This window comes from Colletotrichum truncatum (genome assembly GCF_014235925.2).
Source record: "Colletotrichum truncatum strain CMES1059 chromosome Unknown Contig_0010, whole genome shotgun sequence".
In the NCBI taxonomy this organism is placed as follows: domain Eukaryota; kingdom Fungi; phylum Ascomycota; class Sordariomycetes; order Glomerellales; family Glomerellaceae; genus Colletotrichum; species Colletotrichum truncatum.
The window spans coordinates 1,675,794-1,701,327 of record NW_027222407.1 but is presented as its reverse complement, the minus strand read 5'-3'; the positions used below and the strand labels follow the sequence as shown (position 1 = coordinate 1,701,327).

Here is a 25,534-nt window from a genome sequence, read left to right as displayed (position 1 = left end):
AGGGCTACTGCGCCTCCAATCATCCTGCAGCGTCCAGCCGGGCCCGATGGGGCAGATTCCGCATATGTCGCTGAGAAGATGCGCCCGCTTGTCTACATGCCGGGCATAGACGAGATTGCTCGTCACATATACCCAGATGACTCCGCATACGATTCTGACGAACGATTTTACGCCACGAACCGCATACTTGGAGCTTGACGGGGGGCACGATTCTCCTACTTTTCCCCGATATTTTGCTTTCCTCTCATGCGAAGAAACCTGGCTTATTCGGATTGCTGAAGGAGAATACTCTTTCCTTTTAACTCGGCACCCTCAACAGTTCTTGCTCGGATTGCCCTGTCATCCCTAGGGCAACACACAAAACGGTCTCCCCGACTCTCAACGACTGGAGAAGGTGCGTACTCGCACGCATTCGTCGGAGTTTGCGAAGTGGTTACAAAAAGTATGGGCTCATGGATGTTGGAAGGGAAGGGGTCATGACCAAAATGTTGTTTTTTTTTCTCTTTATTTTTTCTCCTCTCTCCTTTGTCCTCTCCCTCTGCTGCGCTCAAAAGCTCGCCCAGGGTCTTCTCAACGAACCAGCAAAAAAGTCGATCCGCCAGGATTTTCTGCTCCTAGTGACACGAAAAGGAGCACCGAGAATTCACAAATCACAATCACAAGTTCTACTACTATCACGTTCTCGACTTCCTCTCCTCCAATCCTCCAATCTCTCTTCTCCCATCCCTTTGCGGAATGCGACTGGAAATGCAACGATAGAATCCCCCCCTCATGAACGGCTGTTCTTCGTTTGATGATATTCTCTCCACCTCCTCACTCTCCCTTGTTTCGTGGTTTTCCGCGAGGCTGTTTTTGAAATGACTTGTTTGCTCTCTTATTATTCATGTCTTTTTTTTTCCTTTTCTTTTTTCTCGCCCCTTCTCAATCCCTCTTGTCTCTCTTCCTCCTTCGATACCAAAAATTCATGCGAGCTGTAGCCTACTTCTTCTGGGCCCGGACTCTTTTGTTTCCCTCTTCTGCGAATGAAAAAAAAGAATGGACGGAAAACGATTGGCCTGGCGGGGCGCTGGTAGGCGACGAGTCATGTCGTCGATGGCGGGAGGTGCTGGGTTGAGGGACGGGCAACCGTAAGATGCAAATAGACGATAGGCAAGTCGAATGAAATAAATTAGTGCAAATATTTGTGTGTGTATATCCTCACCCTTTGTGATCTGTATCTCGGCCCTTCAATGTAAAAAGAAGAACAATAATAATGAGTTGACGTTTCTTTGCTTTACTATTCCTATTATGCTACCATGTATCCAAACAAAAGAAATGTCTGTTTTTACCTCTTCAGCGTCTTCTGCTTCTCCGCGTCTCTAGCCACATTGCGTCCCTCAACCAACAGTCCCTTCTTCCTACGCACGCCGTCCATGTACCTCTTGGCCACGTTCTCCTTATCCGCCAACTCGCCGAGGTCCTCGAGGTCGTCCTCGGTAAAGGGAACCCAGAAGGGATCCTCGTCCAGGACCTCGTAGCCCGCAAAGATCAGCTGCGGCTGCGCGGCGCCGCTCGTCCTCTTGCGCATCTCATCCGCGAAACCAAAGGACTCGGCGACGGGCAGGACGGACTGGATCGTGAAGAAGGGCGTGCCTTCCTTCATCGCCTCCGACAGCACGCGGCCGCGACGGCGGGTGAGCACGTCGTAGACGCGGCCGAGGACCTCTGTCGACGCCTGGATTTCGACGCTGTACATTGCGAGCATCAGGCGCGGCGACCAGTCGAGCATGCCGGAGCGCATGGACGCCGTGAAGGTCTTGATCACTTCTCCCGTCAACCGCGGCAGTCTGTCGCGGGCGGAAGGGTTGGGGTCGTCTTCGGTGGAGTGGATGACCACATCCTCGACGAAGACGGCGATGCCCTGGACCGGCTCGTGGCAGAGCGGGCCCTGCGCGGTGGCGAGCTGGAAGGCGTAGGGGATCTTGTCGGCGACGTGAGACGGCCGGAGAGCCTCGTCTGCTTGGGGAGCAGCGCGCTCGTCGCGGTCGGCTGCCGGGGAGAAGATCTTGGACAGGAGACCGTCCTTGGTTGCGTCGACGAGGATGTTGGGACCCGTGCGGCGCGGCCCAAAGGCAGCGATGCGGTCGACGGCGGATTTGAATGCCTCCTTGCCGCGGCCTGTCTCGAGGAGCGACTGGAGCTTGGTCTTGAACTCATCCAGGGACATGTTTGTAGCCGCAATCAGGTCCGTGTCGACTTCGATGTTTTCCTCATTATTAGCGGCGCCAGATTCGGCTGCGTCGTTGGTATCATCATCTACAGCGGCTTTGCGTTCCGAGTACATGCGCTTGATGACGTCGCCGTTCTTGAGGAGGAAGTCGGTCACGTCTGCGGGCAGGGGGCGGACTTGAAGGCGGATGGAGACCTGTTTGGAAGAGGTGGTGCCTACGACGACGCCACGGCCGAGCTCTTTGTTGACGGGAGGGCGCATTTCCTCCGCGCGGACGATAGTCTCGCGGTAAGGCACAATGGGGGCGCCGGCCTGGATGTCGCAGCGGGCGAAACGCTCCTTGAGATCGGTGAGACAGCGCTCGAGATGCAGTTCGCCAGCTGTCAGTATGACGTGCTCGCCGCTGCTAAGCTGCTCGTACTCGGCGCAGGGATCGGACTGGACGAGAAGCTGAAGGCCGTGGATCATCTTGTCAAGGTCGGCGGGGTTGACGGGCTCCAGGGCGACACGGACGATAGGCTTGCCTAGGGTGGCGACACCAGCAAGGTTGACGGCCCCCTCTAGCTGGCTGCATAGAGTGCCGTTCTTGAGGAGGTGGCCTTCGAGGCCGCCGATGCCGAAGACAACACCTGCTGGAACACTCTCGAGTGCTTCGAGGTTGCGGCCCATGAGCATGTACAGGGCGGTGACGGTGATTTGCGTCGGCTTGGGAGAAGCGTCCGGGTTCGCGGGAGACCACTTGGGCGGGATAACCCAGAGAGAGTCACCGACGGAGAGTGTGCCCGAGTACATTCGTGCAAAGCCGATGAGGTGTTCAGGATCAATCTCTTTTTCTTCTTGCTCGGGGGCGTAGTCATCCAGGTTGACGTCCTCGAGAGCCGACGTGAGTTCGTTAATGCCGTTTCCGCCTGATGCGGCAGCTGCTTGAGCGCGAGCCGCTTCCGCACGCTTCTTCCGTGCAAGCTCCTTTGCCTCTTCGGCACTCAGCTGGCCCCTTCGCTTGTTCTGGGGGAGTTCGCTCTCGGGGATGGAAACCATCTTGCTGACATATGCCACAACAGGGTCTGAAGCAGAGGTCTTAAATGACACCATGGAATCCTTAATTTTCGTGTCGACGGCTTCGGCTCCGGGGACGTTGGCCAACATCTCCGGCAGTCTTGCTGCTTGTGCAGCTGGGGGCGAGGGTAGAGACTCGACAACAGAGACCAAAAGTGCCGTAGACAGAGGGAGCCACGAAGCAAAGACGGTCGTCAGGAGAAGTCTGGGGTCGCGGGCACGCAAGATGTGCGGCGGGATGGTGAGTCCGAGGGACTTTGTAATCTTCTCCAACAGAGCCGGGTCCCCCTTTCCGTGGTCGCCACCGACAGTGGCCTGATAGACCGTCCAAATAGGCTCCAGTACGAGCTGAACAAACATGGGCTTCAGGTTTCTCCCCTTGAGATGCTTTTGGCCCAGAATCTTCTTGGTCTTGGGGTCTAGGTAAAAGCTTCCCCACAAGACCTTTTCCATGATGCCCCTCTTGATACCGAGCTTCTTCTCGTACAAGCCTGCGAATTGGCGGACAGTGAAGGCCCATCCATCAATGGCACTGCTAAAAATGACGTTGTTCTTCTCCGGCGCGAAGTACAAATCTTCGTCGTCCCTTTCTTCGAATTGTAACTCTCCTGACTCGGTCATCTGCTCGACACCGGCCTCCTTGGCAGCCGTGGCCTGGACACGCTCCTCCATCCGCTCTCTCCAGTTGAGGTCCTCTTCCATGCGCTCACCCTGGAAAAAACTACCTAGTACCGCGTTGACTTGTTCGAGAATCTTGCTCAGATGGGTGTAAGCCTCATTTGGAGACATTTTGAGCTCAGTGACCAGTCTGTCGATCTTGTTGATGACAAGAAGCGGCTTCAGCTTCTCAGTCCATGTCTGTCGCAAAACCGTGACGGTCTGACTGCAAACACCCTCAACCGCATCGACCAGAACGACGGCGCCGTCACAAAGACGGGAGGCGGTAGAGACTTCACTGCTGAAATCAATGTGGCCGGGTGAGTCGATGAGGTTGATGAGGTACTCTTTCGGTTCCGGGGCGGCTTCCGGGGCCGATCTTCTCAGCATGGAGAAATAGAGTGAGATAGCGGAAGACTCCATGGTGATGCCTCGCAGCTGTTCGTCGGGTCGCGAATCCAGGTAACGAATCTTGCCGGCAAGTTTGGGTGAGATGATGCCGTTTGTCGCCAGCAGCGCATCTGTCAGTGACGTCTTGCCATGGTCGACATGGGCCAGGATGCAAATCTAGCCAGGACCGTCAGCTATGTTAACAATGGAAGATGGTGATGGTAGGGTAGGACTTACATTCCGGACATCCGCCGAGTGCCTTTGCAGGCTGCCCAGCTTCTCAGGTGTGACGACAGGCATGATGGGCAGGATTTAAGAGAAGGGTGAGATGAGGGGGGGTAAGGGGGGGTGAGATAACAAGAAGAGAGAATGGGTATCAAAGATTTAGGGACAGAAAGCAATAGAGTGTGAATGAGACTGTGAAATGAAGTAGGAAGAGAGAAAGGCGCGTATGCGTATGTATACACCTCTACGGGTTTATGCGGCGCAGGAGGTTGAAGTAGGGTGACTTGTCCGAGCAAGGATGTCGACCAGTTCACTTTTTGAGGATGATGTTTGACGACTAATTGGGCATGGCCTGTGACTAATAGGCTGGCCCGAACTGGGATTCAAACGAGTTCGAGTAACCTGGGTAAAGGCCGTTGATTCGCTACTTTTGTCTGATTGAATCTTTTGCGTGGGACACGATGACTCTTTTTTCTTTTTTTTTTCTTTCTGGTTTATAATGCAGGTCGAAGGGATGGATATGTGGTTGTGGAATGACCTTAGAACAAGCGTAGATTGCTAAGAGTGTGCTCTGCCGAGAAATGACGAAGATACTATAGTGTATGTATCATATGCACCCCTCTGGAACGGCCTTTTTTTTTCTTCTTTTTCCTTCCCTTTGAGTGGCTGTGAATCAAGGTCAAAATGCTGTGTGTTGGAGCAGCTGCAATTACCTCAGCACAGTCGCCTCTTTCCCGCTTGTACCCCGCCACAACCCCGCCAAAACACCGGTTAGACGCATTTGCCGCGCTAGTGCATTCTACCCAGTGGACCGCTCTATCGAGGATGGCTGCAAACCCTACTCAATTTTCCCACACTTAGGAAAGAATATCGCCGGCCGTGCCTGTGCTGAGAAGTGTGTATCCGAGAAGAGAAAATTTCCCACACCCCACCCCTCCTTCAGCCGACGAACAAGCGATCGACCGGAAACCCGACCGCCCATCTGTCCTCAACCTTTGCGACGTTGACGACAACACCAGCGCCTTTCCTTCTCGGTTCTCCGATCAATTTCTTTTTTTCCTTCTCCCTCTATTTCTTCTGGTGGAACCGGAAGAAACCCACAAGCGGCAGACACCATGAGCGGCTACCAGAACGGCGAGCGGCCCGTCCGCCTCGACGATGACAGCGATGTCGAGGAGGAGGCCCTCGTCAACGACTACAAGGAGCAGGTCCAGTACGAGGACGGCATCGGTGAGGACCTCGAGCAGACCAACTCCCTCAGCTTGGCTCAGCAGACCGACGACATCCAGTCGCGTCTTGCCGCCGCCGCCCAGCCCCTCGACTTCTCCGCACCTCTCGATGTCAAGTTCCAGAGCTACGACTCCTACTGCAGCCTGTTCCACTTCATCCTGAACAGCGAGGGTCCCGTCGACCTTGAGCCCCCTTCTGTATGTTGTCTCAACTTGATGCCGTGTGATCTTGCGCCGAGCATCGAGCTATTTTGAGAGCTACCCTTAAGCTAACCTTGGCGCGATAGTACTACTGGGCTTGGGATGTCATCGATGAGTTCATCTACCAGTTCAACTCCTTCTCCTCCTACCGCATGCGCATCGCTCGCCAGGCTTCCAACGAGGAGGAGATGCAGGTCCTGAAAGACAACCCGAACACCTGGGGTTGCTACAGCGTCCTCAACGTCCTCTACTCGCTCATCCAGCGCTCCCAGATCACCGAGCAGCTGGCCGCCATGCGCCGTAACGAGGACCCCATGGCCGTCGCTGGCGAGTACGGCTCCAAGAACCTGTACCGCATGCTCGGCTACTTCTCCATTATCGGCCTGCTGCGTGTCCACTGCTTGTTGGGTGACTTCAGCCTCGCCCTCAAGACGCTCGACGACATCGAGCTCAACAAGAAGGCCATGTTCGCTCGCGTCATGGCCGCCCACTTCACGACGTACTACTACGTCGGCTTCTCCTACATGATGATGCACCGCTACGCCGATGCCATCCGCATGTTCAACCACATCTTGGTCTACGTCTCCCGTACCAAGAACTTCCAGAAGAACGCCCAGTACGACTCCATCACCAAGAAGAACGACCAGATGTACGCCCTCATCGCCATCTGCGTTGCCTTCCACCCCACCCGTCTCGACGACACCATCCACTCCGCGCTGCGCGAGAAGTACGGTGACCAGCTCCTCAAGCTCCAGCGCGGTGGCCCCGAGTCCCTGCCCATCTTCGAGGAGCTCTTCCGCGCCGCCTGCCCCAAGTTCATCTCTCCCGTCCCCCCCGACTTTGAGAACCCCGAGTCCAACATCGACCCTGTCGAGCACCACCTCGCCATCTTCATGGACGAGGTCAAGACCAACATGTGGAGCCCTACCGTCAAGTCCTACCTCCGCCTCTACACCACCATGGACCTTAACAAGCTGGCTGGCTTCCTTGAGGTCAAGCCTGACGAGCTCCGCTCGTGGCTTCTTGTCAACAAGCAGCGCACCAAGCAGCTGCGCTGGACCGACGGCAGCCTGTTGGACGGCGACCTGGTCAACGTCAGCGACCTGGACTACGCCATGCAGGGTGTAAGTATTCCCTTGATGAATAGCTACAAGAGCTTCACATATGACATGATTATACTGGACGATTGGCTAATTAAATCTGCAGGATCTGATCCACATCTCCGAGGCCAAGGTCGGACGCAAGCTGGTGGACTGGTACCTCCGCAACCTGTCCCGCACATACGCTTGAGTGTGATTGGCAAAGAACTATGGCCCTATACCACCAGGAGGCAAGGTGATGTGCAGCTGGCTAAAGAAGCAAGGGAGGTTCGCAAAAGGAGTGCTCGAGGAGGCAGGGTGTTTGTATCTACCAGACCTGCCGTTGGAGGGGGGGAAACCAACTCTCTGTCACTGACGACACTTGTGGTCGAGGCAGATGACGGGAGAGAGAGAGAGAGAGTTGACAAAAAGAGAACTTTTATGGGAAGAAAAAACGAGGAAGGCCCGGAGATGGGAATGCTCGCATTGTTACGGCGTTCAGGCGTCTTTTGCTTCCTGGAACACTGGACCTGGTTGGCTGGGGGCGGGATGAAGTGAACCAAAGGGAATAATTAGAATTGAAGAAGAGTATGATCGATGTCCATTTTCCGAAGCATTCGAGGCCTCAGGAAACCGAAAGAAGGGAGAAGAGCGAGCGACAGAGAGAGAGATACGTGCCGCAAGCGAAGGCGAAGCAGCACAAGGGTGGGGGATGGAAACCTTCGGTCACCGTCCCCCCAAGCGTCCCCCTATGGAAAAAAAGGAAACAAGATAAAGAACTTGGATCTTGGAGCCTGGCGCCGCACAGCTGGGTAGGGGGTTTGTCCCGATCTGGGTTGCTTTTTTTGCAACAACCACCACCACCAACCCCCAGTTTGCAGCCGGGTAACGGTCCATAGAGAAAGTCAAGTCAAAATGTTTGGTCAAGAATCTTATTGTCCCCCCCCCCAAAAGCCGTCGCTAAAGAGAATGTCTGGATATGAAGATAAAAGATTGCCAAGCTTACGCCGTGTACTCTGAATCCCCAAAACCCCATTTGCCTGAATCGCAATTTCTTGTGCAACTCAAAGAAGCCAAGCCCTCTATGTCTAGGTAAGGTTGCAGTTCTCCTGCTTCAACATGTGCTTCTGAAGATGGCCGGGGACATTTTCCCACAAGACAGTCCAGACCCCGCGTTTGGTACATACCTAGTATCCGTCCGAGGCGGCTGAGCGAGCTGAAGTGAGCGCGCGGGAAGTGAGGAGGATAGACCTAGGGTTTGTCCTTGTGGCGGTAGTAAGGGGTCATCCTTGTCCAGGTTTCAGGAATCTGTTTGTATTGGGGGGGCGGAGGCTGAGTGAGATCTATCCGCTCATAGACAGATCCCCCTTCCCCCATTGCGCCACTCATCGCGGCTTGCCGCCTTTTGTGATTTGTATGATGGAACGCATCCCGCATGCCCGATGTCCGTGACGGCGAAGCGGAGTCCGCGGGGGAGATGCTTCCCCTTCTGGCATTGTGTCCGTCCTTACGCCCATCGGTAGGCCGGGGAAATCGTCGGGAAGGACGGGTTGGTCCGCGTGGGAGAGGAAAGAAAATTGGAGTATTGTAATTCCCAGATCACTATTTCCTGGTAGCATGTGCTACTCGCGCGAGGCTAGCGGTTTAATGTTGGACGGTGTCTCACGTTATTCTTCCCTAGTCTGCCCTAAATCTGCGCTCCTGTGTCTTGGCTAGGCTTCCCACGAGTCATATCATGCCATGCATGTGTGCGTGTGTCTGTTCCTCTTGTTCGTTGGAATATGCCAAGAAAGTTGGTTGAAGTGTGTTGTGAGAAACAACGACGCAGATCACGGGCGCACTTGACGTCGTCTTCCTGGATCGACCTGCAGCTCTGTCGACTGGGATGCTGGCACAGCTGATTGATGGCAGATGAGCATGTCGCTCGGCTATTGCAGGTGCATCGGCATGCAAGTCCGGCAAGCGCACAAGATTACGTTTGGACTTACGCAAGCGATCACAGAATTGAGATGAGGTTGCAGATGTGCACAATCTCTGGACTTGGCCGACAGGAGGCTTTGCTTCTGGATGGCTCCCGGCTGTAAGTTAGATAGGCAAAAGCTGCACGAAAGAAGCAGGTGAGGGAGGGAGAGACCGAGCTGGACGAGTGGCTGACTGCATGCCACAAGCAAACGTGAAAAAATATGCGTCAGGGGCCACTCTGTTAGATATTATTCAACATCTGCTGGCACTGTAGCTGCCATCCGAAGACACGATGATGTGGGTGCCATGGCTAGGCCATCCCAACTGCTCAGTCCGAAACTGGCGTAAAATTGACAAGTAACTAAGCAATGACACCGTTATAGCATGCTCGGGGCTGCGAGCTCTGTCAGTCGCTGTCGATTACAGCCGTAGGGGGCTGATTTGAATATGTATCTGGATGCCAAGTATCAAAGACGGCATTTTTGTTTTAAACGCCAACCGAGGTGAGATTTGATAGATGTCAAGCAGCCATGGGTCTCCATTACCCTCGTGGCTCAGATAAGAGATTTGGCTGGTCACTCGATTGGACGCTGATTGGAACCTTGCTCTGTTTGTTTCGGTGAGTCTGCACGGCGCACACGGCGCAGATTGTCTTGAAGGGTAGCTTGTCGGTGAAAGGTGGTACAGCAAGGGTGACAGCACTATCGATGACAAGGAATATGGCCGGAAAATCGGGACGAATGTCTGGGCGGAGCGGTGGGCTGCGAATGGCATCATTGCAACAGGAAATGGTCGCCGAATGGCGTGGAATGCTGAATGATGGGCACCATGGTCATCCTCTTGCATGGGCTGCCTCCAAACCGCTTGTGCCTGCCGGCTTGGCTTTGTGTCTTCGGAACACACTTCTACTGATTTTGCATGCTGCTTTTCTTGGGCACTCGTTGTTGTCTCGTCTTCAAATGACAGCGTAGTCTAGCGGGTTCCCCTCAATTGAACCCCAGTAACCAAGACGGCTCCTTGCAACGTTGATGGGTCCAAGCCAAGAGATTTGCGCGCCGAACAAGAGGGTGAGGGAGGGAGCCGCGGCGCCCACTTTAGTCCCTCAGGCCCTGCCTGACTTCAGGTCACACACCTGGAAGAAAAAAAAAAAAAGGTATGAAAAAGACCAAAAAAAGGAAGAGACCCCAGGGATAGCGGAGCAACAACATTGAGAGATATGGTTGTCTTGGCTTAGGCCTGGAGATTGGGCACAAAGTGTGGATTGGATGGGCAAGCTTGCGAGGTTGGTAACGGGGCTCATCAGCAAAACATGCCGGCTCATTAACGAGACGGAAATGAAAAGAAGCAAGGTTCGAATTGCGAGCCAGAGGAAACGGTTTAGGGCGGCGCGCACACCGACTCCAGCTTGCTGCAAGATATGAGGTAGACGGCAACTTTTTCCTCCATCCTAGGAGACGGGAAAGATGGTTAAGTGGTTTGCCAAGAAATATTGGTGGTTAATGAGTGGACAAGTAGTTAAGATGGAGGGGTGAGATTCACGATGAGTCGAGCAAGGGCTGCGAAGGGAACAGTCTTACAACTCTTAGCATCTGAAGGGCCGTCTGGGCAGACGTGGGAGTGCGTCAGTTTAATGCGATGTAGAATGCGCTGGTATAGCGATGGTTCTTGGTGTCTTGTACAAACCATTGGCGAAGAGGATTCTCTGGAGGTTTAGGGGCCCCGCCGACGGCGAAAATCAGCTTGGCACATCATACTGCCGCGTGCCGCCGCCTACGTTGGTGGGATTTTGGGGTTTCGGAGGTTTGTCAGACGGAAAGTATGGGAATGTGGTATGTTAGTGAGAAGGCTTGCTGTTTGAATGATGAGAGGTGGCGGTAAGTTGTGCGTAATGTGTCCCCTCCTAAGGTGTATCCATATTTGACGAGGGTACTTTTGAGGGGGCCTGCGGCATGCTGTTTGCTAAGAAAGAAAAGAAAAAAAAAATAGTTGGAGGCCCCTAACGCGATCTTCGATTCGTATTCTTAGACGTCAGGATCACTGATGATGGAAGTATTGTCGGAGGGACTGCACACACCCGCATGCCAACGCGGCCATGTCATGTCATGTCATGTCATTGCAGACCAGGGCGAGGCGTGACAGCAAGCACGGGCTCTCTCAACAGCGCATCTGGCGCCGGCGAAGTTCGTCCGTTGGAATCGAGTCGAGTCAGGATTTTAGTCAAGTCGTGTTTGTCGAGATAGGGTGTTAGTGTGCAAAATGTGCAGCAGTCCAGCCTCGAGAGAACAGGGATCGGGTGACTGCAGGTGCTGGGGAATGGGCCCCGAGAAGCTTGAAGATGAAGCAGATGTGTAATTAGAGGCGTTTAGAGGCATTAGAGCTTCTGGAGACAGGTGGGCATGATTGGGCTCGGTACTTGGTTGGTCTTGGCGAGTTTTACGTGGTATTTTCAGTAATTTTTGGGGCTCCTAAGAGTGTGCGGAGCTGGCGAGGTAGTCAAAGGGTTGCAGGGTCTCTGGTACGTTTGGTGTTGTCGTTTGGTGAGATTCTGCTGACTTGGGGAGCAAGGATAGACTAGCGTCATGGCTCTGATAACGGCTTAAGAGAAAGAAAGTAAAAGCATGCCGAAAATTGCGAAAATAGGAGGAAAAAGAAGAGGAAGACGAAGAAAGAAAACATACATGCACCCAGATCCCAAGTCTTGTGGTAGGAAGAGAAAACCGTAGTTTGGTGGGCAGCCCGCCATGCCGTTCCTTCTTAGTGGGAGTTGGAACTCAAATGTCCGCCAGCACAATTTTGGTGCGGCAGGTGCAGGAGGTACCGCAAGTGGCTGTAAGTGGTCCTAGCTCCCTCTCAGCTGCACCCTACTTGCCTTTAGCAGATGAAGTTACTTGGTGCCACACCCGCTTTGCAGCCAAGAGAAAGTACCTCTCTTTCCCCATGCCGTTCCTTCCAGTAGAGATATTACACGTCCGGAGTACACAAAGTGCCTTCCCTCTCCATATGCCTATGTATACTTTCTTCAAGGCGACTTTTTCAAAGGAAGTTGCTCTAGCTTCTTGTCATTTCCTTCCCACATAGATATTCGTGTTATGCACACACACACACACCAGCTACGGATACATTTCTTAGTGGACACCAGACTTGAGGCAACCGACACAGCACAGGATTAAGGTCTTGAATTAGTGTGCGCAGTACGTACTCCTCCGTCTCACCCCTGCCTTTTCTCCCCCGTCAATACCCAGTGCATGCTTCCCGAGCCCCTCCTCTCCACTCTTCCGCCGTCATCCCTCACCCCTTCCCCTTTCAGCACCCTGTTTGCTTGTGCCCCTCTGCCCTCCACCATGCCGACCCAAGCCAGGCCCAGACGAGGGCATCTTTTACCCATGTTTGCGCCTGAGCTACTGATGCTGCTGTTGTTGCTGGTGCTGCTTGCATGTTGTGCGTCACATTTCAAGATGTGTGCCCTCCTCCAGAGTAAATGTCCCTGCATCCGTACTCCGTACTTAGATAGAGAGACATCCTCCCCATGTGAAAGCTCTCTGCCTCGCCTTGCCTCATACCTTGTTGCGTGTCTCCAACCCAAGACGGCTATATATGCTTTTTTTCTTCTTTTTGCCCATAGGCGATGCATGCCCAGACTTTCCAACCCCATTCTTGAGCTTCTTCTTTTCTTAATTGTCTTATCCTCTCCCCATTCCACGAGTCCCACGTCTGTTCTCCCCCGCAGCCAAGATACTGGACTCATTCCGCCGTATTTCCGCCACGAATTTGGTCTCCTTTTGGTCTCTTGGCCATCATTCCTGAGTAAACGGTACCTCGATCCGTCTCGCAAGGGCCAGACTCAGCTTTCTGTCCGGCGCGCCACCAGCTCACACCATCAGAGGAACTCCCATCCCGGTCAACGGCGCTGCCCAGACGTCAGCTGCTCCCCCGACCCGGCCTGATACCACAAAGTCAGAACAGCCTCATGGGCCTATCCTGAGCCCTCTCGGTCTTTAGAGTAGCGCTACTACTGCCACTCCACACCCCGACCCTTGAGAAACCCCATCTCCCCTATCGACAGTTATCATCTTCGGGGCTTTCTGCGCCCTGTGAGGCCCCGCCAGCCTTGGCATAACCGCCTCCTGCACCCACCAAACCGCTTCCATAAAAGAAAGACCTCCTCGACGACGAGCGCGCGAGCCCACGATACCCTGCCCCCGTCAGTTTTGCTTAATCATCGCTACCGGCTGTTGCCTTTTGAGATTACCTTTCCAATCAACATATACTACGTCCAAGGTTTCTCGCACATGGCGAGTGAGCAGGCAAACACCACGTCAAAGTTCACCTGAATCAGCATCATCCGTGCCAACAACCACAAACCTACCACCCAATCCATACCCTCGTACCTGTCCCGGCCGTTGTACCTTACCCAGCCTACGCAAGGAGGAACCGCTCTGACCTTCTCCGTTCGATCACAAGCTTCAGTCGACAGACGCCCCTTTTCCATCTTTAGATCGTGTAGTCAGTCCACCATCAACTATCTCTCCGCCCCCAAAACACCATTCGAGCATTTGCCTTTTATCCTTTCAACCGTCGCAAGGCAGTCTTGTCCTGCGTCCTCCAGCACTCTCCCCCACGACTTAGAAGACCTGCAACCTTGGCATCGATAATCACTGGCCGCGACTTGTTGCCTCGAGTCCTCATGCTGATTAGATTTCCATAGCTTTTGTGAGGCCCATCCGATGAAGCCATCGGAAAACTGGCGTAACGTATTCTTGCTTCCGCGAAGCGCCAAGAAGAAGAATCAGAAGAACACAAAAGACAGCCCGTCGCCGCCGCCGCAGAAAGTGTCCCTACCCAAACCTCCTCGTATACAGCAAACGCAGATTCCCCGCCGACACACCATGTCGGATCCTGGTTCCCTCTCGACACTCCGGGTTCAAAGCCCCGATTCCGACATCTCGCCGAAGACGCCGGTGCAGCCAGCAGATAAGACCAAAGCGGACTACTTCTCCATTGAGAGGCAAAGAAAAGAGGAGGAAAATAAGGCGGGAGACACAGAGCAGTTAAGCCGTGCTACGACGCTGTCGAGCTTTGCAAGTCCGTCGCTTGAGAGCACAGCAGGGAGCTTTTCAGCCGAATCATCGAGGACCGAATCGTACGCAGAACGGCACAGGGGGTCGTCGATATCGTCGCTGACGTTTGCACCGCTTCGTAATCCTTCGCTACCGCAGGGTTCTCAGAAGAGAACGGATAAGGAGCGTATCAGGGCATCATCACCTCCGCATGAAAGGTAAGCGCAATCATCTTTCTTGGTTCGTCAAGTGTCGCATTTTCGTTGCTGGCTTGTCTGTGAGGAAATATGCCTTGAAATCCTCATTGGCAAAGTGCCCATGTTGAGCCTCCAAGTCAGGGGCAAGGCCAGGCCATTTGTATGTTTATACATACACAAACGTCGCCGGCAAACTCGGATGCACCAGCTGCAGTGTGGCTCGGGTGCAAGTCTGATTTATACGCGTATGCTGCATCACCTACCTTGCTTGTTTAATATGCCTCACGTCTTTCGTGGCCGCTCTCCCAGTCGAGCTCTTCCAGTCATTAGAAAACGTGGCTGGCCACCCAGTAATATCCAGCTTCTCCCGCGATATTCCCGCAGCCTAAGTCGCCCAGATTCTATCAGACGACAGATGATTAAAGAACCACGATTGGGCATATCGGGTGCCGCCGACATGTATCCACTTGGAGACTTCTAACAGTCCATGGAGCCGGATTGGGTTCGGATGCGGGGGAGGATGCTTCAGCCCGCCATTTGATTGCTGCAAAGGTCAGGGACACAGATGCTGACACCAGTCTCTGGGGCTGGGTCGGAATGGTGGGGTTGGGGGACATGGCCGCCACCACCGCCGGCGGACTGTCAATCACCCGGCCCTTAGTAATGACGGCGTCACTTACAAAGACCCCTTTTCTTTTGGTATGAAGCATCGTTTGGGGGCTGTCTTTGTCATTGCCAGGCACAAACGAGACGGTACCGTGGCAGCAAAGAGCAAAAGGAATTCACAAAGAGAGGGGATATGGTCTCCTTCGTTTCGACCAATTTCCTGGACACATCAGCCAGCAGCACCAATGTTGCAATTTTCCTCCATCACACGACACAACAGGAACCCCCGTCAGCGGAGGAAGCGCTGTAATTCGTTGGAGTAGGCCATCGCCTACCCCACTACCCCGCCGCATGCGCCTGTGCCTCTTCGTTTACCCTCTGCAAAGGGAACCAAGATGGCACCAAAGTCGCTCATCCCACAGCCACCCCTAGCCCAAACTGGACTGCAACCTGGAGGAGTCCCGCTGAAGGACTGCTGCCACTGTCACTGTTGTGGCACTCATTACCTTACCTATCCAGCCATTTCCCTACTTGTTGGCTGCCTCTTGACGAAAACACATCAACCACAATTTTTTTGCTACCTTGGCCAGTCGCCTCGTCTGCCTTGACTCTCCTCAACTCTTTTTGTTTTTTTGCTTCTGCCTCTTTGGTCAATATCCTGACCACCCTCTTTCCGGGCTTTACCGTCCTTACGCGCTGATCCTGTACATTACTTAATGGCAACGCTAACTCAAAACCCCGCGCCGGACAGGTTCCAATCACATGTCGCTTTCGATAACCTCCCGCTGGGTGAGGCGACTAAGAACAACACGCCCTCACTGACACTGAATGTCAGGCATAAGGGATATCAGGCTCAGAGAAGATCGCGCACTTTTATGGTCGGCGTTGACGAGCACGCCTATTCTGATTATGCATTGCAATGGCTGCTCGACGAGCTTGTCGACGATGGTGACGAGATAGTATGTGTGCGCGTCATCGAGAAGGAGCTGCGCACTAGCGACCCCAAGGCATACCAAGACGATGCCCAAAATGTCATGAACTCGATTCTCAGGCGCAATGGCGCAAACCGCGCCATCAGTATTGTACTGGAATACGCTTGTGGCAAACTGCACTCGACCTTCCAGAAGCTGGTGAGTGCTCATGACGCATCATGCTTGGCAAACCGTGTGGAGCACGTTGTGGCTAACAACACTTGCGATTCTAGATCCAAATGTACCAACCTGCGATGCTCATCGTCGGCACTCGTGGCAGATCACTCGGAGGTCTTCAAGGGCTGGTCAACACCCGCAACTCATTCTCCAAATACTGCCTGCAGTACTCGCCGGTGCCGGTGGTTGTTGTCCGTCCGACCGAGAAGCGGGAGAAGAAGAAGAATAAGAGACAAAACGACTCGGAACGGCAAACATACGTCAGGATGCTTTCGGCTACGGGAGGCAAGCACGAAGCCGACAGCGAGCGAAGCAGCATGTACGAGGTGGAGATTCGGAACACGGCGGACGAGGAGGCACACCAAGTCGCCAAGGCGCTGGGGCTGCCGGCCGCTTTCGATCCTACCATTAAGCCAATCGACCCCAACTCGTTTCTGCAGCCGAGGGGCTACAGCTTGTCGCAGACGACGTCTGCGGCATCCGGAAAAGCACCACCAAGCACGGCTGGCGATAGTGAGGACGACGACGATGAGGAAGAGGACGAGTTTGAGGTCATGTCGGGTGACCAACTCATCAACTCGAACCAAAAGGAGAAACTCCATAAGATGGAGGTTGGCGAAGCTGCTGCTCTCTTACAGCAGAACCGGAAGGACAGTCTCGACTCTTCTGGCAATGCAGACGATGACGAGGATGACGAGTCGAAGGAGTCGCGGACCAGTAGCGCTAGTTAATGCTACCAGCAGCGACAGGGAAACGGCGGTGATTGCGGTCGCATGAGTGGTAGGCCCTCAAAGACGCACACATGCATTATCTTATGGGACGGCGTTTTTGGTTGCCAGCGTGGGCAGAGTATCGTTTAAATGGGAGCATGCCTTTTACGAAGGGCACGGGAATGCATGCACCTATGTTTACCCCGGTTTCGTATAAGCATATAGCGACAGTCGCGCTCCCTACTTATTGTGCCCGCGGGTTGATACCCAAATTAAAAAGACAGAAATGATTACGAACCCTTCCCCACATATATATGCCCCTCTCGTGATGTTGCTCACTAAGTGACGTGCATACCAAGATGCTATTTACATCTTGACACACGGGAGTGAGTCTCCCGTCACCACCCATTGGCCTTTTCGTCTCATATTGCGGGGGCGGACGATGTGGCTCGTGCCCTTGGTGGGGTGGCTGGAGCTCGAGCTGAGGCCAGGTTGGCGTGGCTGAGGCGGGTCACTTCCGACACAGGGTGACGAGTACCGGTACGGTACCTATAACGATTTGCAGCTGTAGTTGCAACGGTTGTCCGTTCAAGTCAACCACATACCAAACGATGTCGAAGCCAGCCCTGCTGATTCCGCGTTGAGCACTTTCCTTTCATCACCATACTGTTGCGATCTAGGATGCATCTGTCGCCAAAGAATTGTAACAACTACCACCGCCGCCACCATATGCCTTTTCGATCCCGTACGAGCCACGACCCGCCAAGCCGCCCCAGATGCCCTGGTTCAGCTCCTCCTCCTGCGACGAGACCGCTTGCGCCGCTGTAGATCCCAATGCGCCGTCCACTCTGAGTCTTCTGCTCTCGTTGCTGCCGTTCATCATCACTTTTGTGGCTGTTGCTACTGTTGCGAACCGGACGATTTTCCCAAAACTTGCAAAGGTGCACGATGCGAATGACGGCGAGGACCATTTCCTCCCGTCGCACGCGCCGCCTAGCCTGCGACAGGCGCACGCCGAACACGGACAAAAGAGCACCAGACGGAGGATCGCCGCGGTGGTTTTCTGCGTGACGGTTGGCCTGGCTGCGGTGCTGGGCGAGTTGATACTTAGCGAAATCTCGGATGCTGTCAGTCCCAGGGCGAGAGAGGTGGCGTTGCGCTTCACGGTGCCGACGCTGCTCGTCCTGCTCGTCGGTGTTATACCCTTCCTGGAGATACAGAGCCTGGTGTCGGGCTTCGGGTGGAAGTTTCAGAGGAACAGCAAGGGCAGGATACCGAGGTTCGCATGGAGCGTGCAGATGCTTGCGTTTGCAGGGTGGTTGTTCGCTTTCTGGAGCCTAGGGAGCGCAGTCGGCCTCGACAAGACGACGACTGCCGGCGGAGGTATACTACGTGCTTGCCTTGAGAGGATCGGGGTCATCGGGATATCACTGATGGCGATGCTGAGCGGGTTCGCGGCGGTTTCGAGCCCTTGGCATACTCTCGGCACTGTTTCGGAACGAAGAAAGAGACCGGTCACGGAGACGGATGTGTCGAGGAAACAGGCCGGCTTGGACGCAACAAACGAGATGCTGTTGACCAAGCGACACCGTCTGCAGGCGCTGGAGCGCAAGGCTGCAGAGTCGCAGGCCGCGGCTTCCAGCTCGGGCGGCTTCATGGGCAAGATGCTAGGTGCCGTGCGCGGCATGGGTGGTGAAGAGGCCGAGATGAAGGCGCTTAGGTTGGAGATTGCGGGACTCGAGACAATGGAGGCGAACCTCAACTCTTCGCTAGGCATGATGCGCTCGCGTCAGGCTGCCGATGCCCGCGCCGCGACGCCACTGGGCAAGATACTGGCCGTCCCGCATTACATCTTCAGCCTGTACTGTCTATACCGCATTCTTGCCACGACGCTCGCAACACTGCGAAGGGCATACTACCCGGCCGCGAGCTTCAGCTCCTCTGACCCCATCAACCGGTTTTTGGGTCTGCTGGCGCGACACTGGGACCCGAAACTGGATCAGATTGCCTGGGCGAGGCAGATCAGTTTCCTCTTGTCTGGCGTCATCCTCGCGGCCAGCGCCAATAGCGTCCTGCAGACGTTTCACATCTTTTCCAAGTGGATGCCGGGCCTGTTGTACCAGGCACAGGCGAATCTTGCGCTGCTGATCGGGCAGATTGCGGCCGTCTACGTCATCAGCGCGGCGCTGCTACTTCGTAGCAACCTGCCTAGGGAGATGGGGAGTGCCGTCGGCGACGCGCTCGAGGGCGCACTCGAGCCGCGGTTCGTGGATTGGTGGTTTGAGGGGTGGTTCTTGATGAGCTGCGCCGTCACGGGTATTGGTGTGTGGATCTCGAGAAAGATCGGGACGGAGGAGTGGGATGATTATGCGGCTGAGGAGATGGGACCCAAGAGGATGTAGAGGGTTTTTGTAAAGAATACCACGACTGAAGGGGCTCATCAATGGCAACGGGAGGCCATGCCTGGAAGATTCGAGGGATGTTTTGATACGCAAATGTGTGAATACGGCTAGCGGAGTTGGGTGTGTATTTTTTAGCGACTAGGGATATCACGGGACCTTGTGCCAATATGACTGGAGTTTCATTTAGACAGATTCGAGCCTTGTTGGTGAGTTGATCGTGATGAGAGCGTCTTCGGGATCTTCTTTCACCACAGAACGATTTCAATATCAAAATATACTGGTTTTGTTTTCTTTAGGCATTTACTCGGACAGAATCGTACATGTCGTTATATGCACCCTCGACATTTCCTTTCACGCTCTCCCCCTCGCCCCTATTTGCCCACATCCTTCTTCCATGCCTTCTTCACCTCCTCCAACATCCCCTTCTGTGTGTAAATATCAACCGCAACAGCAGCCAGCGCCTTGCCCACCTTCAAACTAATCTCGAATGCCTCCCTCGTCCCCGCCGCCTCCGCGAACTCGGGGTTGTGCGGGCCCTGCCCGCCCTTGCCCGGCGGAATCCTGAACCCGGCGCTCAGGCTCGGCATGGCATAGCTGATGTCGCCCTGGTCCGTACTCGCCATCGTCCGCCCGCGGATCTCGTCGACGTCCGCATCCACGGGGATCGTCCCGTCCCCGGGCGACCTGGCCAGCGCGTTCCAGTGCTCCGTGTAGCTCCGTCCCAGCACGCGGTTCGGCACGTGGTCCATGTAGCTCCCGCCCTGCGTGATCTTGAGCTTGGCGCCGGTGGCCTCGGCTCCCGCTCTGAAGCACGCTTCGACCTTGGCCACGAGCTCCCTGAGCCGCGGCCGCGTGTCGGACCGCACGACGAACTGGCCTGCCGCGTACGCGTGGATGATGTTCGGGCGCGCGCCGCCGTTCGTGATGTTCCCCTGGATCACGTCGCCCGGCATCGTCTGCTGTCTCAGCACGGAGATGGCGTTGTACGAGGTGATGAGCGCGTCGAGGGCGTTGATGCCCAGCCACGGGTTCGCCGCGGCGTGCGCTTCGCGGCCGAAGAATTCCACCTTGAACGCCGTGTACGCCGACGTCCTCATGAGCGCCGTGTCGGCGACGATGCCCGGGTGGGAGATTAGATTGAGGTCCACGCCGTGCGCCGAGTACGCTCCGGCTTTGAGGAGGCGGATTTTGCCGCCGCCGCCTTCTTCGGCCGGGGTGCCGAAGAGGACGATTTTACCCGGGAGAGAGTGGCGTTTGAGCATCGCGGCGGATGCGAGCGCGCCGGCGACGGAGGCCGAGGCGATGAGGTTGTGCCCGCAGGCGTGGCCGATGCCGGGGAGGCAGTCTTTTTGGGGGTTCTTCACGTCAGCTTATTCCTTCGCCCCGAATTCAAGAACAACTATGAACGGCCGTGAACGAGACGTGAGAGATGCGGAACACACTCACCCATTTCGGCATTGAACGAGACCGTGGGCCCCTTCTTCCCGCTATCCCACAGCGCGACCCAGGCCGTCTTCATCCCGTACGCGGACGGCGTCACCTTCCAGCCCTCTCGGCCCCGCATGAAGGAGGTCAGCGCATCGTGCGCGATGAACTCCTTGTACCCCAGCTCAGGATTGTCGTGTATCTTTTTGTTGACGGGCCACAGCGCTTCTGCAAAGTCTGATACGATTGAGTTGATCTCATCGAGATAGGATGAGTACGTCGTGGGGTGGCAGTCCGAGTGTGAGATGAGGATGAAGTCGTCATCGTCGTCAAAGTCGTCGAAGTCCATTGTGAGATGCTTGCGATTCCGATGAGAATCCAATGGGGCCATTTTTGGTGAGCGTGAGCGTTGAGGATGACTTTGAGCGGTATGGGCGAGAGGTGAGGTTACCTAGGGTAGGTAGTGAAGGATGATGCGACATGGATAAGAGAGGTTGGCCCTGCTTGATGGGGCAGTGTAACCGTTGCCCCCCGAGCGGAGGAGCTCCGACCACCGGCCGGTTATCTCTCCCCCGGGGGGGCCAGCAGCTTGCGGAGTGCCATGTGGTCTCTACTGCCCACTTGGGTTAGCGCAATCGCTGTTGTAAATCAATGCGGCGCTATGTCTACATGTGGTAAGGTAATGAACGCAGACGGATCTGTTTGTAATGGTATGCACGCCCAGGCTTTTTTTTTACGATGACGATGATCACGATGATAAAGATAATCGAGCGGTGAAAAAGGTTCGCAATGGTGTCTTGTCTCGGACTTTTTTTTTTTTAAAAAGAAAAGTAAGCAGGTTACACAGACCGATGACCAAACTGACGTAAAGGTATCGGATCGTAAGATATTAATAAAGGAATAAACCAATCAGCCATGACGGCCCACAGCGACGGGTATTAGTATCTCGGACTGCCTGCATGTTGTTACGGTGAGGCTTTGATCTCGCATCCACCTGGCGAAGGGTACTGCGGCCGGAGGATCCATCTGGAAGGAAAAGAATGCAGTGCATTTGCCTATGGGAGGTTTTTTTACGATTGCTACCGTTGTGGTTTAGAGCTCCTGCATCGATCCTCATATGGAATGATGGCATTGGAGGGACAATGGTTTTCCTAAAGGGGAAGTTAGAAGTAGTCTCATCAACGCTCACTCAGAGCTCGGACCGGGGTTCGATGTGCGAGCTTGGCGCAGGGTTATAAAAAAAAAATTGTCCATAGCCTTGAGGTTGGAATTATCTTCTTCTTTGTTCATTTTGAAGGCCATGGTTTGCTTTTTGACTTTGATTAATTGATGCTTTCAAGAGTCTTGTTGGGGACAGATGAAAGAAAATGCAGATCTTGGGGTCAGTACTGCGACATCTGGCCAAGGTGGAAACCAAACCGTACTCTGTGAATCTCGTAAAGGGTCTCGAGAGGTATGTATACCGTTTATAAATACCGGGTCGCGTGCTGGAAGTTGATGGGTGGTCGGCCAAGTGGAGGTTAATCTTGCGTAGGTATTTTGATAGCCCAGAATACTCCGACGTCACGATCCAATGTCGTTCGAGAAACTTTTACGCCCATCGGATCGTCCTCGCCAGCCAGTCCGCCTTCTTCGCCAAGGCATTCCCAGATACTGATGTCCTTTCTGCAGCAGTAACAGGCGAGCCGGCGGTTCTCGGAAACGGGGACGGAGTAAGGAGACTCGTGCCGGGGAGCCAGCAGATACTCAACATGCACGATGAGAGCCCCCGAGTTGTCGAGGGGATCCTGTGTTTCATGTACCATGCCGACTACAGAGATGTATGGCTTGCAGATGGCACGTCACCGCCATCTGATGCTGTTGTTTTCAACTTACAGATGCTCGCTGCCGCGGACAAGTATGAGTTGCCGTCGCTGAAGCGGTACGCTGCGCAAAAGTTGAAAGCTTCGGCGGATGAGTTTTGGGATACGGAAGGGTTTACGAAGGCGATATTCCAGGCGTATGCGCCGAAGTCGAACGTTGATGATCTGGCGAAGAGGGTCTTGGTTAGAGTCGCGGCAAAGCATTCACCCGAGTTAAGCGAAAGGTCAGGGTTCCAGCAGCTGTTGGACAGATTGGGAAAGTTTAATACCGAGTTTACCGAAGCGATGGTCAAAAAAGAAGGGGATGAAAGTGGGCATTTACCATGTCTGTATTGTGGGTTTGTTAGTGAGGCATGTAAGTGCTCGAACATCTAGTCCAGCTAGCTCTATTTCATGATACCAATATGCACACTGTGGAACTATATTAGCTTCTATCTCCTTTGGGTTTACCTGTTGACTTTTGGAGTCAGCTCCGAATCACTTTACTTTGTGAATGCTCATTTCCTTCTTAAAATTCTGTATGTGGAGTTGTTTAAGGCGCCAATTGGTGTAGGCTGGGCTTCAAATCCTACATGGACTATTAATACAAGGGAATCTGCCAGGGTGTGCTGGCTCGATTGGTACTACAAGGTCACTACGATAGATAGAATCTGTGTTGTCAGCAAGGTGAGTGGGTAGCGGTGTAACTAGAGTTACATCCGACCACGGGTACGATGTAGGTAGTTGATCGATCTCAGGTGATAGTGTGAGTACTTATGCGTGAGTATGCAAAACATGGCGATGCGGGGCAATTATGCTCCTCCCTCATGAACCTTAAACGCGTCAAAGACGCGTATGCAGTCCGCAGGGAGAGCGCCCTCCCTTTCTTGCCTCCTACAATGCTCGTGGCTGGCCACTTTAGCATCACTCACCGCATTTAATCACTTAATAGTCACCTCGCCTTAAAGCCACGAAGACCGTCGAGATGGGGGACCGACCTGAACCACCAGTTCTACATCGCGGTGGCTTCCAGCTGTGCGGTGGCCAGATCACGGTGGAGGGCATCAATCGCGTCGAAGGCTCCAAGTTAAACCATTTGCTGAATCCCGATCCCGGGAAATACACGTCCAAAGAAGATCGAGATGCTTTTAATGAGGAGATTATATGGTTGCGCAACCAACCGAAAGGATTCTACGCCGCCCAGTTAAGATTTTACGGTATCAAGTTCTTGGAGTCAGACGTAGAGTCTATGCTCCAGACTTTACTGAGTGACGCTGCAAAGAAGGGTAAAGTAGGTATCCCAGTTATTCTTCCAAATCTGATTCTCGGAACCATGGGATATTCCCAAACCAATACTTACCGAATATTTCATTAGTGTAATCGAATGCCGAGACCAATCGTTTGCCTACATAGCACCATGCGTCGAGACTATAAACGTCTGCGGCAGGCATGGGAAAGAGAGGTTGAGGCCTGGGATACTTCAGGGATGCTAGCACCAAAAGCACAGCAGCGTGGCTTACCCGCAAACAAAAAAGGCGCTGCTCTCAAGAACAAACCGGCACCCCCGTTCGACATCGGGCAATGCAAGGGGTCCTACGTGATGAAATGCAATGCAGTGATGCATGGTTTTGATGTTTCACCCAAACAGCCGCTTACCCTGAACATAACCGTCGGCAAAGATGGCCTGCTCATTGCTGCGTATGATTTTGGGATGATTGAGGGTACAATGATTCTAAGTCTATCGGAAGAGAAATTAGACTCCGTGGTGGAACTCGATTCAGCCCCAGAAGATCGGGAAGAAGACTCTGACGAATACCCCGACTATTCTTCGGATGACGAGGAACATCGACCAGGGCAAAAGACTTTGAAAGAAACAGCAGCGTTGAAGAAACGAGCCGCAGGTAGCTTAAGTGGCCAAAGACTCGCGAAAAGATCAAAGAGAATGACACCTTCACTTTCTCGCCGGGTGTATTACAGGCTCCGAGGACGCGAAACGGGAGAAGGCGAAATCCTGTACGAAACCTCGTCAGGCCACCTCGATTTTCTCGATGCGGAGGGTAAGCAGTTTGCCGGTCTGGCTTATGAGTTCCCCTACATTGGAAAGAATGTCGAGTTTAGGGGCTCTAAGGTATCGGACGTGCCACTCAAAAAGCCTGAACCATGGGGCAGTTTCTCCGAACAAGCTTATGAATATGCTAATGTTGCAAGGTGGCACTGAATTATAGGTAGTTGGTTGTTCTAGTGTCTCTCTGTATTTTTGTAATGGTCGTTTTATGAAACAAGGAGACTTTGTATAATTAGCAATTGACTGCTTGAACTTGGAATCTGTCACATGTGGGTGGTGTGTCATGGGCTACAGGTTCCCAAATCCCGGCTTCCGTCTTTCTCAACTTTGTATAGGTACACAAGCATATGCCATCTGCTTTCATGGTCGGCCATCTCCCATTGAGACCAGTTCTTCCAACAGTTGTTAGGCTATGACCTTTAACCACGTTATAAAGGCAAATGAGATAATTGGGTTCGTCAAAAAACTTGGCTGGCCGAGTGTAACTGGTGCCACCCACAGCACAGCACTGTACTGGTTTTCAAGAAGCTGGTCGCAAACTGGCCTCAGAGTGAATTGTCTTTACTGACCAAGGACCAAACTTGATCACCATCGGTCAACAAGGAATGGAAGGAGCTCGACTAGATCTATGCAGAAATTATGCAAACTGTAGTCCCATTCCAAGCTTAAGGCGGCGATCGCTCAGATAGAAATGGGCGTGCTCCGTACCCCACACAAGATACCTACCCGATAGTGGATTCCATTCCTTGCCTCGACATCCCCGCAGTTACGTCCCAGCGCTCCGGTTACGCTGGAGACCATGTTGAGTTTTCCGAGGGCAGGATAACCTAAACTTCGGCCTCATAAGGAGGTTTGAGCTATGGAGAGATATCTCCACCAAGTTGAAATGTCGAGTATGGTATCTAGAAGGCGGTCTGCATCTCGGATCAGTAAGGGCCGTAACCGCCAGAACTTGAAGTATGTCTCGTGCCACTACAGCCAGCCTATGCCAGTCTGGTCAAGTGCCAAGTTACTACTTGAAGGATGAGTGACAAACACAATCTCTCATATCTAATCCTACCAACTTCATTTGCCG

General features: G+C 53.8%; 8 protein-coding genes across 8 annotated transcripts; 6 read left to right on the top strand and 2 right to left on the bottom strand.

Annotated features, from left to right (window-relative positions):
* Positions 1–1,324: 1,324 nt before the first annotated feature.
* CTRU02_213909 (Ribosome assembly protein 1) lies at positions 1,325–4,612 on the bottom strand (the record flags this gene model as incomplete). Its single annotated transcript, XM_036724464.1, has 2 exons — positions 1,325–4,489; positions 4,550–4,612. 2 exons carry the CDS (start codon positions 4,610–4,612, stop codon positions 1,325–1,327), a joined length of 3,228 nt encoding a protein of 1,075 aa, XP_036583583.1.
* A 1,040-nt stretch (positions 4,613–5,652) lies between these two features.
* CTRU02_213907 (Eukaryotic translation initiation factor 3 subunit L) lies at positions 5,653–7,257 on the top strand (the record flags this gene model as incomplete). Its single annotated transcript, XM_036724463.1, has 3 exons — positions 5,653–5,964; positions 6,054–7,091; positions 7,174–7,257. 3 exons carry the CDS (start codon positions 5,653–5,655, stop codon positions 7,255–7,257), a joined length of 1,434 nt encoding a protein of 477 aa, XP_036583582.1.
* A 6,637-nt stretch (positions 7,258–13,894) lies between these two features.
* CTRU02_213906 (uncharacterized protein) lies at positions 13,895–14,287 on the top strand (the record flags this gene model as incomplete). The annotated part of the gene is made up of 2 exons (XM_070206151.1): positions 13,895–14,063; positions 14,115–14,287. The coding sequence occupies 2 exons, from the start codon at positions 13,895–13,897 to the stop codon at positions 14,285–14,287; spliced, it is 342 nt and encodes a 113-aa protein (XP_070060183.1).
* A 1,297-nt stretch (positions 14,288–15,584) lies between these two features.
* On the top strand, positions 15,585–16,747 carry CTRU02_213905 (universal stress protein family domain protein; the record flags this gene model as incomplete). Its single annotated transcript, XM_036724462.2, has 2 exons — positions 15,585–15,998; positions 16,073–16,747. The coding sequence occupies 2 exons, from the start codon at positions 15,585–15,587 to the stop codon at positions 16,745–16,747; spliced, it is 1,089 nt and encodes a 362-aa protein (XP_036583581.2).
* Positions 16,748–17,502: 755 nt separating this feature from the next.
* Positions 17,503–19,128, top strand: CTRU02_213904 (Golgi pH regulator; the record flags this gene model as incomplete). Its single annotated transcript, XM_036724461.1, has 1 exon — positions 17,503–19,128. The coding sequence occupies one exon, from the start codon at positions 17,503–17,505 to the stop codon at positions 19,126–19,128; it is 1,626 nt and encodes a 541-aa protein (XP_036583580.1).
* A 371-nt stretch (positions 19,129–19,499) lies between these two features.
* Positions 19,500–20,944, bottom strand: CTRU02_213903 (peptidase M20 (amidohydrolase); the record flags this gene model as incomplete). The annotated part of the gene is made up of 2 exons (XM_036724460.1): positions 19,500–20,473; positions 20,575–20,944. 2 exons carry the CDS (start codon positions 20,942–20,944, stop codon positions 19,500–19,502), a joined length of 1,344 nt encoding a protein of 447 aa, XP_036583579.1.
* A 1,486-nt stretch (positions 20,945–22,430) lies between these two features.
* On the top strand, positions 22,431–22,790 carry CTRU02_213902 (BTB/POZ domain-containing protein; the record flags this gene model as incomplete). Its single annotated transcript, XM_036724459.1, has 1 exon — positions 22,431–22,790. The coding sequence occupies one exon, from the start codon at positions 22,431–22,433 to the stop codon at positions 22,788–22,790; it is 360 nt and encodes a 119-aa protein (XP_036583578.1).
* A 589-nt stretch (positions 22,791–23,379) lies between these two features.
* Positions 23,380–24,612, top strand: CTRU02_213901 (AT hook motif family protein; the record flags this gene model as incomplete). Its single annotated transcript, XM_036724458.1, has 2 exons — positions 23,380–23,685; positions 23,770–24,612. 2 exons carry the CDS (start codon positions 23,380–23,382, stop codon positions 24,610–24,612), a joined length of 1,149 nt encoding a protein of 382 aa, XP_036583577.1.
* Between the last annotated feature and the right edge of the window lie 922 nt (positions 24,613–25,534).